The following is a 15,238-nucleotide window of genomic DNA, read 5'->3' on the forward strand; positions in this document are numbered from 1 at the left end:
GATTCTAACCTTTTAAACGGTTACTAATGTTAGATCTATGGTTCCCTCTTTATTCGCTCCTCTTTGCTGAATAGAGGGGTTCATTTTGCTACTTTTCAAACCACATGAACTGTTTTAAAATTTAGGCAATTCTGGAATATCAACTAATACATTAATACATGGATGGCACGGTGGCAGTGGGCGGCATGGTGGCACAGTGGTTAGCACTGCTGCCTCACAGCGCCAGAGACCTGGGTTCAATTCCTGCCTCAGGTGACTGACTGTGTGGAGTTTGCACATTCTCCCAGTGTCTGTGTGGGTTTCCTCCGGGTACTCCGGTTCCCTCCCACAGTCCAAAGATGTGCAAGTCAGGTGAATTGGCCATGCTAAATTGCCCGTAGTGTTAGGTGAAGGGGCAAATGTAGGGGTATGGGTGGGTTGCGCTTCGGCGGGTTGGTGTGGACTTGTTGGGCCGAAGGGCCTGTTTCCACACTGTAAGTAATCTAATCTGCTATCACTGCAGCCACATCTTTCAAAATCCTTGGGTGGAGGACTTTGGTACAGGGACCATCAACTTCTAACCTCAGTAGTTTTTGACTACTGTCTAAGAAGACAGTATTTTCTTTTTATTAGTATTTACACCTACTTTAAGCTCCTCATGTAATTTGATCTATGGATCCCCACAATTTAAGTTTTTTTTGGGTCTTCGACTGTGACGATCGATACAACTTAAGTGTTCAACATCTCTCAAGTTCACTTATCACACTTTATTTTATCCAGTCACTGATTCTAAGGCATCCACATTTACCTTTGCCAACCTATTCATTTTCTACACACTGATAAAAACTCTCACAATTCCATTTTTATATTTCCTGCTACTTTACTTCCAATCTACCTAGGAGGAAGGTAAGCCTATTGCCAAACTGTACTTCGATTTCAAAAGACATTTGACAAGGTGTTGCCTAAACAATATTGCACAAAGTAGGAGCTCAGGATGGCAGGAGTAATACTTAGCAAGAAGAGAAGATTGGCTAGCTGGCAGAAAACAGCATTCATGTGAATAGGTTTGTTCTGACTGGCAGGATGTGACAAGTGGAATACTTCAGGAGTCTATGCTGAAGCCTCAGCTTTTAACAGTTTATATCAATAACTTGAATGAATGAAGTGAAGGCATCGTAGCTATATTTTCAGGTAACACTGAGTGATTGGGGAAAACATTGGCAGATGGAGTATAATGTGAAGTTGGTCATTTTGACAGGAAGAATAAAAATAAAATGTTACTTAAATGGAAAATTCCAAGGTGTAGAGCTGTCTAGATATTCTAGTATACGAGTATGCAGGTAGAAAAGATAATTAAGAAAGCTAATGGAATTCTATCCATTTATTATGAGAGGATTTGAATATAAAATTGTACTATGCTTCAGTTATATAGGGCTATAATGAGACCATATATTGAATACTGTGTACAGTATTGATCTCCTTATTTAAGAACATAAATAGGTTGGAGGCAGTTCAGAAGAGATTTACTGCCTTGATTGAAAGAACTGTGGATGCTGGAAATCAGAAACAAAAACAGAAATTACTGAGAAACTTGAGCAGATCTGGCAACATGTGTGGAGAGAAAGCCCAGTAACCCTTCGTCAACAATTTTTGTTTACTAGATTGATATTTGGAATTAATGGATTATTTTATGAGGGAAGGTTGTGCAGACTGGAGTTTAGAAGAGTGAGGGGTGGTTTGATTGAAGTCTAGAAATTTCTAATGGTCTTAACAAGGTGGATATGGGAAAAGGAGAAATCTTTTCTTTCAGATGGCTGTGTGACTGGAATTTTCTGCCCCAGAAGGCTGCATAGGTAGAATGATTGAGTGTTTTAAGGTGGAAATAATTAGATTTTTGTAAGACAATGGAATCAAAGATTATTAGGGGTAGATGGGAATGTGGAATTCAAAACAAATGATTTTATTGAATAGTGGAGCAGGTGTGAGGAGCTGCATGGATTACTTATGCTTCTAATTTTTACATTTGTAGAAGAAAAGCTTGAAAAGAAACTTTTTCATAACACTGCAAAAGATAAGATAAATAAGTAATAATTTAATAAGTACATTTCTAAACAATTTTGCAAAGAAAGTATCATTTTCTGGCAAATTCATTCTTATAAGAATTCATATTCATCATGAGTGGAATCAGTTGCAGAAAGACATTTCTATTACTTCAGCTTATTACACATTTTAAGTCTAAGTTGGTACTGCAAAGCAACAAGAATCAAAATCTAAGACCTGCATGCAAATGTTAGATAAAAGCTATCATCTGAACCACAATTTTATCCTTTTTCTACTTTATTGTTCATTTTTCTATTGTTACTTATGTCCTATGCAACAAACCACTATACAAGCATTAAAAGGTAGTTGATTAATTCATCAGAATGTCTTCCTGAAACATCTGGATTTTAAGTATCAGTAGCTTTACCCATATAAGCCAAGAATCAACTGTTCCAAACATAGCCCGACCATCTGCGACAGCCTTCCTAACTTTCTCCACGTTATCTAGAAGCCAACGTAATTTCACAGCACTGAAATAGGTGCTAATTGGTAGGCCAGTTTTTTCCTATAAGAGAAATAAAAACCAGAAGCTCGCCAAAAACATTAGTCATTCGAAGTTTAAAATGTTGATCAAAGTTTTGTACATTGCTAAGTTTGTGAATAAAACTACAAATCACATCTGCAAATCACGTCTTACTTGGAGCAAATACAAGAAATATTTTAAAGCTGATTAAACCACATTTTGGGGCTACTTTAAACTGATTAGGATTGCTGAAAGAGAAAGGAAATGGGAGACCAAAAGACAGAGAAAGAGCAGGGAGGCAGTGCAGGTGTCCCCTGTGGCCATCTCCCTCCAAAACAAGTATACCTGTGATGGCTCATCAGGGAAAGGCAGCAGTAGCTACAGTCAAGGCATTGTGGCTGGAAAATGAGTGGAAGGGCTTTAGTCAAAGGGGAGTAGATAGGACGTTCTGTGGTCAAAAATAAGATTGCCGAATGGTATGTTGCCTCCCAAGTGCACAGGTCAAGGATGTCTCAGATCGGCTACAGGACTTACTGAAGGGGGAGGGTGAACAGCCAGTTGTTGTGGTGCATATAGGCAATAAACCGGCCAGGTGCTTCAAGTTTCATTCGGAGATTACTTTGTGAATAGTGATCACAATTCTGTAAGTTTTAGAATACTGATGGGCAAAGACGAGAGTGGTCCTAAAGGAAGATACTAAATTGGGGGAAGGCCAAGTAAAGCAAAATTTGGCAGGAGCTGGGGAATGTGAATTGGGAGCAGCTGTTTGAGAGTAAATCCACCTTTGATATATGGGAGGTTTTTAAAGAAAGGTTGATTAGAGTGCAGGACAGACATGTCCCTGTGAAAATGAGGGATAGAAATGGCAAGATTAAGGAACCATGGATGACAGGTGATATCTTTGCAGCATCCTTGATGACAGATGAGGTCCCAGAGGGCTAGAGAATCGCGAATATTGTCTCCTTGTTTAAGAAGGATAGCGGGGATAATCCAGGTAATTATAGACCGGTGAACAGCGACAGTGGCAGGGAAGTTGCTGGAGAAGATACTGATGGCTAGGATCTATTTATATTTGTAAGAAAATCGGCTTATCAGTGATAGGCAGCATGGTTTTGTACAGGGAAGGTCATGTCTTACCAACTTAATAGAATTCTTTGAGGAAGTGACAAAGCTGATTGATGAGACAAGGGCTGTAGATGTCATATACATGGACTTCAGTAAGGTATTTGATAAGGTTCCCCATGGTAGGCTGATGGAGAAAGCGAAGTTGCAATGAAGTCCAGGGTGAACTAGCTAGATGGACAGAGAACTGGTTGGGCAGCAGGAGATAGAGGATGGTAGTGGAAGGTAGTTTCTCAAAATGGAGAATAGCGACCAGTGGTGTTTCATAGGGATCTGTGTTAGGACCACTGTTGTTTGTGATATACATAAATGATCTGGAGGAAAGTAAAGGTAGTCTGATTAGCAAGTTTTCAGACGACACTAAGATTGGTGGAGTAGCAGATAGTGAAGTGGACTGTCAGAGATGCAGCAGAATATAACTAAATTGGAGAGTTGGGCAGAGAAGTTGTAGATGGAGTTCAATCTGGGCAAATGCGAGGTGATGCATATTGGAAGATCCAGTTCAAGAGCGAACATATGGTAAATGGAAAAAACCTTGGAAAAATTGATGTACAGAGAGGTCTGGGTGATCAGGTCCTGAAGGTGGCAATGCAGTTCAATAGAGTGGTCAAGAAGGCATACGGCATCCTTTCCTTCATCGGACAGGGTATTGTTTATGAGTGTTGGCAGGTCATGTTACAGTTTTATAGGTCTTTGGTTCAGCCATATTTGGAATACTGCGTACAGTCTGATCACCACATTACCAAAAGGATGAAGAGGAGGTTACCACAATGTTGCCTATTATGGAGGGCGCTAGCTATGAAGAGAGGTTGAAGTTGATTAGAAAGCTGGAGGTTAAGGAGGGACCTGACTGCGATCTACAAACTCATGAGAGGTTTAGACAGGATGGATAGCAAGAAGCTTTTTTCCCCCAGAGTGGAAGACTCAATTATTTAGGGTCACGACTTCAAAGTGAGAGGGGAAAAGTTTAGGGGAGATATGCATGGAAAGTTCTTTACGCAGAGGGTGGTGGGTGCCTGGAACACATTGCCAGCGAAGGTGGTAGAGGTAGGCATGAAAGTCTCATTTAAGATGTATCTAGACAGTTAAATGAATGGGTAGGGAGCAGAGGGATACAAATCCTCAGAAAATAGATGACGGGTTTAGGTAGAGGATCTGGATTGACGCAGGCTTGAAGGGCCAGGTCCTGTGCTGTAATTTTCTTTGTTCTTTGTATAGGTACAAATTCCCATCGAAATAGCAACTTCTGTATTTAGATTGCCCAATGCATCCATGCAGTTGTGAAAGCACTTTTCTTGTATTACTATTAACATATCTAAATAATTATGACTAGACAAATATAAAGTTTATTCCCATGTGTAAATTTTATGGAGAACAGTCTATCCATGTATCAAAATTGTTCTTTATCTTGCAAGTAAATAGGGGCAAAATGTGCGGGTTTAACAAGGATAATTTTAATCATTAAACCTGCAAAACAAGTCAGCATAAAACCTAAATGGGAGTCAATCACAAATCTTTCACCTGAAGAACATTTTTGTCTTTGTTTGGTGCATTGTTGATCAGTTTTTCCACAGTTGACTGTGTCCTGAGATCAAGCCACACTGATGAATAAAAGATACAAATAACAAACTAAGTGCAAAGTTATTACAAACAACAGTAAGGCAGTTGAAATAAGAATAATAATAGTCATTGCACCCTTGTCTAGGAGCAGATTATTTTGGCAAATAAACTGCACCTCTGCCTCATGAACCATTGTAAAGCAAAAGTATTTTAATTTACTCAATTATTAATAATCTAGTGGTAATGAAGCTTGTTATAATGAATAAATGGTGAAAATGATCTACTTAAATCAAATGCATAAAACAGAACACTAATCTTTCTAAGAGTAGACTATACAGTACCTTAATTTAGTGATATTTAGATATTTATTACTTTCACCATCCCTCTCAAGTAACAAAAGTTTCAACTTTCCTGATTAAAGATGATGCAAATAATTCAGAATTAATGCAAGATTGACATAAGGAGGTTAATGACTCTTCCTTCAGCAACATGCCTGGAATGCTACCTTGGTAAAGGAGTTTATATAGGCCCCTAATAATTGTGGACAGTCTGCAGACTAGTGAGATATGATATGAATTAATGTGCAACACTATTTTGGTGCCATTACTGCCATTTTCCAACTTCACAGTCCAATCAATGCCAATCTTAATCTTGCATATCTGAAGATGATATTAAATGAAATGCAAAACCCCTCACCATCAAGTAAACATGATTTACTTGTATGTTAAATATTAGATTATTTCTTTTCACTGCTTGTGCAAATGTAAGTGCTTTGAACCTCCTTGGTCCTCTTACATGCTTGGTCATCTTCAATACATTTTAACACCAATTCAGATTGCAAAGGGTTCCAGGCACATTCTTCAGAATGTACCTTTCTTTTCAGAGTTCCAGGCTGCTTTTTGATTAAGGTTAGCTGCATGCAATATGAGGTCTTCCTTTTAAGTGTACCGCTGAAGAAGAGTATGGGTAGCCCAGACTACCCACAGCAATCATGTAAAACAGCAGGCAGCAAAATGTTAACATTCTGTATGTAAAGCAATGAGTAGACCCAGATTAATCAGGTCTCAGATTCCCCATTCCTGTTTTGGAGATTTTCAGGATTAGGGTGTGACCTTGCAAACTTCATTCACTGAAATAGGATTCCAGTTTAACTCATCAATGCTGCAAAGAATCAAACTAGACATAACTAGGATTTCCATGAAAGAAACTGCTCCTTAGTGCCTTAGCTTATACCAAACATATCAGTCACCAGGGCTTGCTACCACCTTGGTTCCCACTTTAGCAACAATATAAGTTCATAACTCTCATCCTAGCAGATCTTGTGGTAATGTCAATGTACAGTGTCTGGCCAGAAGCTTTGGGTTCAACTCCCACCTCAAAATGTGGTGGCCACAAAGGTGTGATATGGCAAAGGTGTGAAGCCCACAAAATATCTGCATGTTTTCAATTTCAGTTTCTTTAAGATCCTTGGTTTTAAACATTCCAATGTTGGTAGCTGTGCATTCAGCTACCTAGGCCCTCAGCTCTGTAAGCTCCCTCCCTAAATCTCTTCAAGATGCCAATATCAAAATAAAATTTAGACAGAAATGCTTCAATTATGCCATCCATCCATGGGCTACTCCAAACACAGCTCAGTAAGATTAAAAAGCATTAATCATAGTGGAATATAAATACTGGGCCAAGTAAGAGTCTGTAATTCTCTTCCCTTTACATAGTACTGTGGTTGAGGTATGAGTTTCTACATGTCAATCTCAGTTTAGACAATTAACAATCTAAAATAGTAAAAGAATTATCACCACAGGCATAAAAATAAATGCAATTACAAAAATTAAAACTAAGTTTTTGGGTCTATTCATTGTTATTTTTAAGCTGATTTATGCAGCATAGTATTGGTGCAAATAGCTAAGTTGGGGTTGTCAAATTTGGCAGATGAGAAATTGACATGGACAACTGAAAGAATCGTGGTTTACATTATAAAGCTTAATATGTTTAATTGCACTAAGTTTAAAAACAAGAAAGTGCATCTAAAATTATTCTTCTTTATAAAATTAGGATCTCATTAATCCTGCATAGTTTTATGTTATATGTTCATGGTTTCATGTTAAATTTTTGACGTGTCCTTTCAGAAGATCAAGATGCGTTTTGAGTAATAAGTCTATTTTATTTCCTAACAACAGGAAACAACAGATCGCATCAGCAAATACTAAATTCATGACATTTGTCAAGGCTATACAGATAAAGTAAGTTAATATATAATTCAATGAAACACAAACAATTACAAAAATGCGACTGTTCAAAAATATATCCACCTTTTTCCTTTAAAAAAAAGAGTTGGGAGTTATGGACTGCTCTCAAAATCGATACAACTGGCATAGAGTTTGACAAAGATTTGTATTAGGAAACTAACTATACACCAACACATGGGTTTCTATTCATTTCCTATCTATCCAAACCCCACATATGTAGCTTAATTCCTTTCCTTTGATAAAATTATCCTCTAGTCTCAAGCCACTAAACATAACACAATAGTGTAGTGCTGATAAATTATCAAGCACTGATAATCAATGTCTTCATACTTATGCTTAAAGACAAAACTCATTTTTCAAAAATGTCTAATAAAAGTAAAAAATAAGTAAGTTTTGCATGAGCAGTTGAGAGAGAGCACATCCAAAGTGAGAGGCAGCCAAAGTAAGTGTGTGTTTCTGGAAATTCGGTGCAGAGTTGAATAGATGCTTTTTGCTTTTGTTTTAGTTGCTTTTAGTTTGTAAGGACAATATTCTATAGCAATAAGGACCTGGGACAAGGACCACGGAGTATTTGATATTATTTCATATTAAGTATCTTCAAATAGGATAAATCTAAAAGAAGTAGGTCGTGGCAGGAGGTTTCAGTGCCATGATATGCCTGGCCTACTCAATGTAGGAAGCTGGGAATGTTTCCAGCATGTGTGTAGGCAGTGTCTCCAGCTGCAGTTCTTAGAAGCCAAGATTTGGAAACTGGAGCACCAGTTGGGACACTGGAACATCAGAGAGGTGGAGAGTACCTGGATAGCACATATTGGGAGGTGGTCACACTACAGGCTAAGACTCTACAGGCAGAAAGCAAATGGGTGACCACCAGCCAGAGTACGAGGACCAGACAGGCCACACAGGAGTCTCCTGTGGTTATTCCCCTGAAAAATATATATTGTTCTTTAGATACTATTGCGGGGAATGGCCTCTCAGGGGAAAGCAGCAACAGCCAAATTCATTGCACCACAGTTGGCTCTGCTGCACAGGGGAGTAGTAATAGGTGTGGGAATGCAATAGTTATAGGGGATTAAATTAAAAGGGGATTTGCTAGGTGTTGCTGTGGCCGCAAATGAGGATGGAATATTGTCTCCCTGGTGCCAGGATTGAGAATGATTTAGAGCAGCTGAAGGACAATCTTGGTGGTGAGGGAGCAGCCATCGGTTATAGTACACAAACAACACAGGTTATATAAAAGAGATGAGGTCCTAAAAGCCAAAGATATCAAGTTAGGATACAAGTTGAAAGTAGGACTGCAAAGGTAGTGATCTCAGGATTACTACTTGTGCCACATGCTAGTTGGAGTAGCAGGATATATCGATGAACACTCAGCTGAAGAGATGGTGTGAAGAGGAGAGTGTCAGATTCTTGGGGCATTGACGCTGGGAGGTGGGACCAGTACAAACCCGAAGGGTTACACATGGGCAATACAGGGACTAATGCCCTCAGAGGAGTATTTATTAGATGGTTGTGGAAGGTTAAACCTAAAATGGGAAAGGGATGGCAAGGAGTCAGAGCAAGTTAGGTAAAGGGGCAGTACAGAGAGATCTGGATGTTCTTGTACACCAGTCAATGAAGGTAAGCATGCAGGTACAGCAGGTAGTGAAGAAGGCTAATAGCATGCTGGCCTTCATAACAAGAGGGATTGAGTATAGAAGCAAAGAGGTTCTTCTGCAGCTGTACAGGGCCCTGGTGAGACCACACCTGGAGTACTGTGTGCAGTTCTGGTCTCCAAATTTGAGGAAAGACATTCTGGCTATTGAGGGAGTGCAGTGTGGGTTCACGAGGTCAATTCCTGGAATGGAGGGATTACCTTACACTGAAAGACTGGAGCGACTGGGCTTGTATACCCTTGAGTTTAGAAGACTGAGAGGGGATCTGATGAGACATGTGCCATATGGGTGGCACGGTGGCACAGTGGTTAGCACTGCTGCCTCACAGCGCCGGAGACCCGGGTTCACTTCCCGCCTCAGGCGACTGACTGTGTGGAGTTTGCACATTCTCCCCGTGTCTGCGTGGGTTTCCTCCGGGTGCTCCGGTTTCCTCCCACAGTCCAAAGATGTGCAGGTCAGGTGAATTGGCCAATGCTAAATTTCCCATAGTGTTAGGTAAGGGGTAGATGTAGATGTAGGGGTATGGGTGGGTTACGCTTCGGCGGGGCGGTGTGGACTTGTTGGGCCGAAGGGCCTGTTTCCACACTGTAAGTAATCTAATCTAATCTAATCTAATCTAATATAAGATTATTAAAGGATTGGACACTCTGGAGGCAGGAAACATGTTTCCGCTGATGGGCGAGTGCCGAACCGGAGGATACAGCTTAAAAATACGGGGTAGACCATTTAGGACAGAGATGAGGAGAAATTTCTTCACCCAGAGAGTGGTGGCTGTGTGGAATGCTCTTCCCCAGAGGGCAGTGGAGGCCCAGTCTCTGGATTCATTTAAGAAAGAATTGGATAGAGCTCTCAAGGATTGTGGAATCAAGGGTTATGGAGATAAGACAGGAACAGGATGCTGATTAAGGATGATCAGCCATGATCATATTAAATGGTGGTGCAGGCTCGAAGGGCAGAATGGCCTACTCCTGCACCTATTGTCTATTGTCTAAAGCCAAGGACAAGAATAAAAGACACAAAGGGTAATTAGAAAAGTGAAAGGCAGGGAAATCAAAGGCCAGAATCAAACAGGGACACTATGAAAAATACTGGGAACAGGACAACTACTGTTAAAATGACAAATCTTAAGGGTTTACGCTTTAATGCAAGAAGCATTTGTAATACATTTGAAGCATTTGAATTAATCGTGTAAGTAGATGAAAACTGGTATGATATAGTCAGGATTCTGGAGACATAGTTGCACAGATGAGAACTAAATGTCTAAGGGTATCCAACATTTGGGAAGGATCAAACAGAAAGGAAATGGTGCAGCATTGCTGGTTAAAGAGGAGGTAACATTAGATCCAAGGAAGAGGCATACAAATTGGCCACACAAAAAAAAGACCCAAGGTGTGGGAGCAGTTTAGAATTTAGCAAAGGAAGTTAAAAAGATTGATTAAGAAAGGGAAAAGAGAATATGAGAGTAAGCTTCTGGGGAGCACAAAAAAAACTATAAAAGTTTCTTTAGGTATGTGGGGGGAAAAAGATTGGTGAAGACAAATGTAGGTCCTTTGCAGTTAGAAACAGAGGAATTTATAATGGGGAACAAAGAAATGGCTGAAAAACTAAATGTGCTATGTTCACAAAAGGTAGACACAATATTCCAAAAATATTGGAGAATTCAGGGTTTAGTGAGGGGGAGATTCTGAATTATTACAGAATACCAGTATTAGTACAGAAACAGTGTTGGGGAAATTGATGAGATTGAAGATTGATAAATTCATCAGCCCTAATAATTTACATCCCACGGACACACAAGATGGCTGCTGAGCCATAAGTTGGCCACTTGACATACAAGATGGCCACCGGACCACAATATGGAAAGAGACAGCAGAGCAAACACAGACACTGCCTGGGGCCACCAGAATGCCAGCACAATGTATTCACAACTTAGTTGATTAATTTAAGGCGGGTGGGGGAGAGAATACACGAGTAGCGAAATGTCTGGGTCCAGCCAACACCTTTGATAGAAATGCTAACACTTTGATACGGACTCAATACAGTGATAATAGCCACGGCTGCAGTAATCATTCTTCTCAGGAAGAGCAATTAGTACCCATTACTACAGCAATGGACTTCTGTGCAGACATTGAAACTGGCAATGTCTGTGCTGAAACTGACAACAACCGCACTGAAATTAACAAAGGCTGCACTGGAACTGACAATGACTACACCAAATCTATCAATGATTCTGCAATATTTACAATAAACAAACTATGTTACAGAGACAATAACCTCATCACTGACCTATTATATTACAAAATGCTTAAAAGTATCTTGACACGTGCTCCGGTTTGAAAGAAGACTCACAGCTGTCCACTGTGCTGTTGGTGTCTTTCTCTCCCCGGAGCTCCAGTATTTCCTTGTACAATAAACTCTGTCATTGAACCCTGATTCTAACCCTGAGACTGGTGATTTTCCCCACAATACTACAGTATTTAATTTAAGCAAATGGCCTAGAAATAGTGGATGTACTGGTAGTCATCTTCCAAGATTCTATAGACTTTGGAAAGGTTCCTACAGATTGGAGGGTAACTTACGTAACCTCTCTTTAAGAAGGGAAACAGAGAAAAGAAATGGAATCATAGACCAGTCAGTCTGACATTGGTAATGGGGAAAATGCTAAAGTCCATCATGAAAGAATTAATAACTGAGCACTTCAAAAACATTTAGACTGAATCAAAATAGATTTACGAAAGGGAAATCTCATTTGACACACCTCTGGAATTCTATGAGAATGTAACTAGTAGAACTGATGACTGGGGGCCAGTGAATATGGTTTATTTGGACTTTCAGGGGTTTTCAACAAAGTCCCACGTACGCGACTAGTTTGTAAAATTAAAGTGTGTGGGATTGTGGGTGATGTATTGAGATGGATAGCAAACTGGTTTACAAAAAAGAGCCAAAGTGTAGTTTTTTTTCAGAATTCCTAGCAGTAACTAGTGGGTACTGGAGGGATCAGTGCTAGTGCCCCAGCGATTCACAATACATATTAATGATTTGAATGACGGAACTAAATGTAATACCTCCAAATCTGCAGATGACACAAAAGCTGGGTGGAGTGTGAACTGTGTGGAGGTAGCTGAATATTTCTGTGTGATCTGGACAGGCTGACTGACGGGCAAATAAATAGCAATGCAGTACAAGTGGACAACTGTGAGCTTATCTTATACTGGTAACTAAAACAGGAAGGCAGAATATGAATGGCTAAAAACTGACACAGGAAAATGTGCAATGAGATCTGGGTGTCCTTGTACACTAGTTGTTGAAGGTAAACACACAGGTGCACCAGGCCATAAAGAAGGCAAATAGCTTGTTGGCCTTCATAGCAAGTGAGTTCAAGTACAGGAGCAGAGATATCTTGCTGCAATTATACAGTGCCTTGGTGAGAGTACACCTGGAATATTGTGTGCATTTTTGATCTCCTTATCTGAGGAAGGATGCTCTTGTTAAAAAGGGAGTGCAGTGAAGGTTTACTAGACTAATTCTTGCGATAGCGTGACAGACGTATGAGTTGGAACCCAACTCTTATTTACCATACAGCAAGAAATATTTCATCACCACAGCATCCAATGTAAGCTATTCAGACAACTAGCACTTCTTTGCCATGTTTGTTTATATGGTAGTCCTTCATTCATTATTATCAAAATACTGCTGGAACCATTCAAAAGTGGAATCTGCTGGTGGGGGAATAGAGACTCTACAGATATCTCAGGCCCCAAATGTGCATTCTTATCTCTGAGGTCTTGATCCGAAAAGAAGGAATAATGAATTAACTTTCTGCTGTAATGGGGGCATTGCACAATATTTGGCTCCCATGCCATGTGAGTATTCGAGAAAGATTTAACATTTTTGTGGTGGAGAAGCTACTATCGTAGTTAATGCAGTTAATGTGAATGCTTTGGCCACTAGCCATCAGGCCTTTGGGGACCTTTTCGGGGAAAATGAGGAATAGCAACAGTCAGTTGTGAGCAAGATCTTTCCGTGGCTGTAAAATCAAGTTGATGCAAATACGCTTTGCCCTCTTGCCGATCCAGAATCAAAAACAAATGTCATTGTCAAAGTCCAACTTCAAGCCACCTCTTCAATCCTGATGACAGCTATGTAAATTTTTTTGTGAGATGATTTGAATCCTTATTATTGCAGGTGTTGAGCTAAGCAAACCAGACTGACTACATACCTGGACAGGTAACACAGTCGTGAAAAGTCCACTGATAATTCAGAAGCCCCGAAGTGAGGACTAGCACTGTCCACAAATTTCAAAAATTAGTACAGATAAGCCTTGCTGACATCCCCAGTATCCAGCTAAAACCCTGTATTTGGATTGGAGTATTTGTGAAAATTGAAAAAAATCAAGCAGCACTCCTAAGACATTTATTTCTAATATTGGTGTTAGAAATGTCCAACAACTCCCAATTTAGTAAACAATCTACAACTTTATGATGCAGGCAAATGAAGTGAACAACTTACAAATGGCATTATAGAGCGGTTGTCCTGTCTTTTTGTCCCATAAGATTGTTGTTTCTCTCTGATTGCTCACTCCAATTGCTACAATTGAATAAATTTAACCTGTTAACTTTTTGTTCAATAAAAATAAGCAATCTTAAATATAATTTTAAAATTATCTCTGCATTTTATTACATAGTGTCTCTTCAGCCATTAGTCAAGGCTTAGATAAAGTTTTCCAGTTAGAGGGAACAGAGATGTAAATAGCAGCAACATCAAGTGAGAATGAGTCTGAAGTACTAATGTACATTGAGTGCAACACCTTTTTCACCGAGCTGATACATGGCATGTCCAATAACTTGGAACCCAATGCAATCCAGCTGACAGGAGCTCAGAAAGAATTCATTAAATTGTATGGAGTGGTCAAATCAAATCAAATTTACAGAAAGGGGTTGTTGCATTTGTAGCATTTTATGGTTAGTGACATGAGATAATGTAAGTTACATCAGGAAAGAAAATCGTTAAGCGCCTTAGCAAGAATGTCAACACTTGCTATTGTGTCAATCACATTTGCAGGTCCTGACATATCTCTGTGGCAGTGACAAAAGAACCTTTCCCCACCAGATTCTAGATCAGGTCAACTCAGTGACATTTTCAGAGCTGTGAAACTGTCCTGCAAAACAATTTAGGGCTAATCTGACACAATGATAACATAGCCAAACACAATTCATGTACATACATGGAGAGAGGCTAACATGCCCCAGTGCAGATCCCTGGGGAATGCTACATGGTAACATCATATAGTGGCATTTTGTTGATCCTGCCTTTCTATCCTTTATCTCGCAGCTAATTACCAAATTATGTCACAATGCTATATCTGGTTCTCTGCATTTGTATTATTTTGCTAACATTCTGAGGATCAACAAAATGTGTGATGAAAAAAGGCAATGCCCCAACCTAAGTTGGCCTCTGCTATTCTGATAGTTAACAGGATGCAACAACACAATAACACAACTAGGAGCATAAGTAGACCATATGAGGCGATGGCTCTGCTCTGTAATTCAAAGGATCACGCTGATCTTAACTGATCCTGGACTTCAACTCCACCTTTCTGCCTCCCCGCATATCAATCGATTCCCTGAGAAAACAAACATCTGCCTACTCTAGCCTTAAAAGTATTTAATGATGAGTAGTCACAATCCTCTAAGATAGAGAATTCCCAAGATTCACAATGCTTTGATATGCTATATTTAACATATGGCTTATTTGTCATATACTATACCCCGAAATATTATTTTCTGAAAACAATTTTTTGCAGAAGATCAACTGTAGTTTGGAAAGTTTACGAAGATAATATGCATGGATATTATTTAATGCCAATGACATACTGACCTCAAAAAATTAATCTACATTAGTTAGAAATGATCTATCATCCACAAATCCATGAATATTATTCTTGAGCAGTCCAAACTGATGCGAGCAGTTATAGGCTTTAGGTTCTTTTAGTACAGTTTCACAGCTCTGAAATAGCCTCTTAGCTAACCTAGAGTCTAGTGGAAAAAGTTTCGTTGCTGCACAGGTATGCGAGGACCCACATATATGATTGATATAATGGCAAGTGTTTAGGC

At 39.5% G+C, this 15,238-nt stretch overlaps 1 protein-coding gene across 1 annotated transcript in view; it reads right to left on the reverse strand.

Moving 5' to 3' along the window:
- The window catches only part of LOC140486206 (glycerol kinase), a 110,467-nt gene that overhangs the window by 58,278 nt on the left and 36,951 nt on the right, over positions 1-15,238 (reverse strand). The window contains exons 4-6 of the mRNA XM_072585024.1: positions 13,635-13,712; positions 5,186-5,265; positions 2,447-2,584 (exon numbers count right to left, since the gene is read on the reverse strand). Coding sequence (XP_072441125.1) covers positions 2,447-2,584; positions 5,186-5,265; positions 13,635-13,712 — 296 coding nt within the window. The remainder of the gene's footprint in view (positions 1-2,446; positions 2,585-5,185; positions 5,266-13,634; positions 13,713-15,238) is intronic.

This window comes from Chiloscyllium punctatum, chromosome 15 (genome assembly GCF_047496795.1).
Source record: "Chiloscyllium punctatum isolate Juve2018m chromosome 15, sChiPun1.3, whole genome shotgun sequence".
Classification (NCBI taxonomy): Eukaryota; Metazoa; Chordata; class Chondrichthyes; order Orectolobiformes; family Hemiscylliidae; genus Chiloscyllium; species Chiloscyllium punctatum.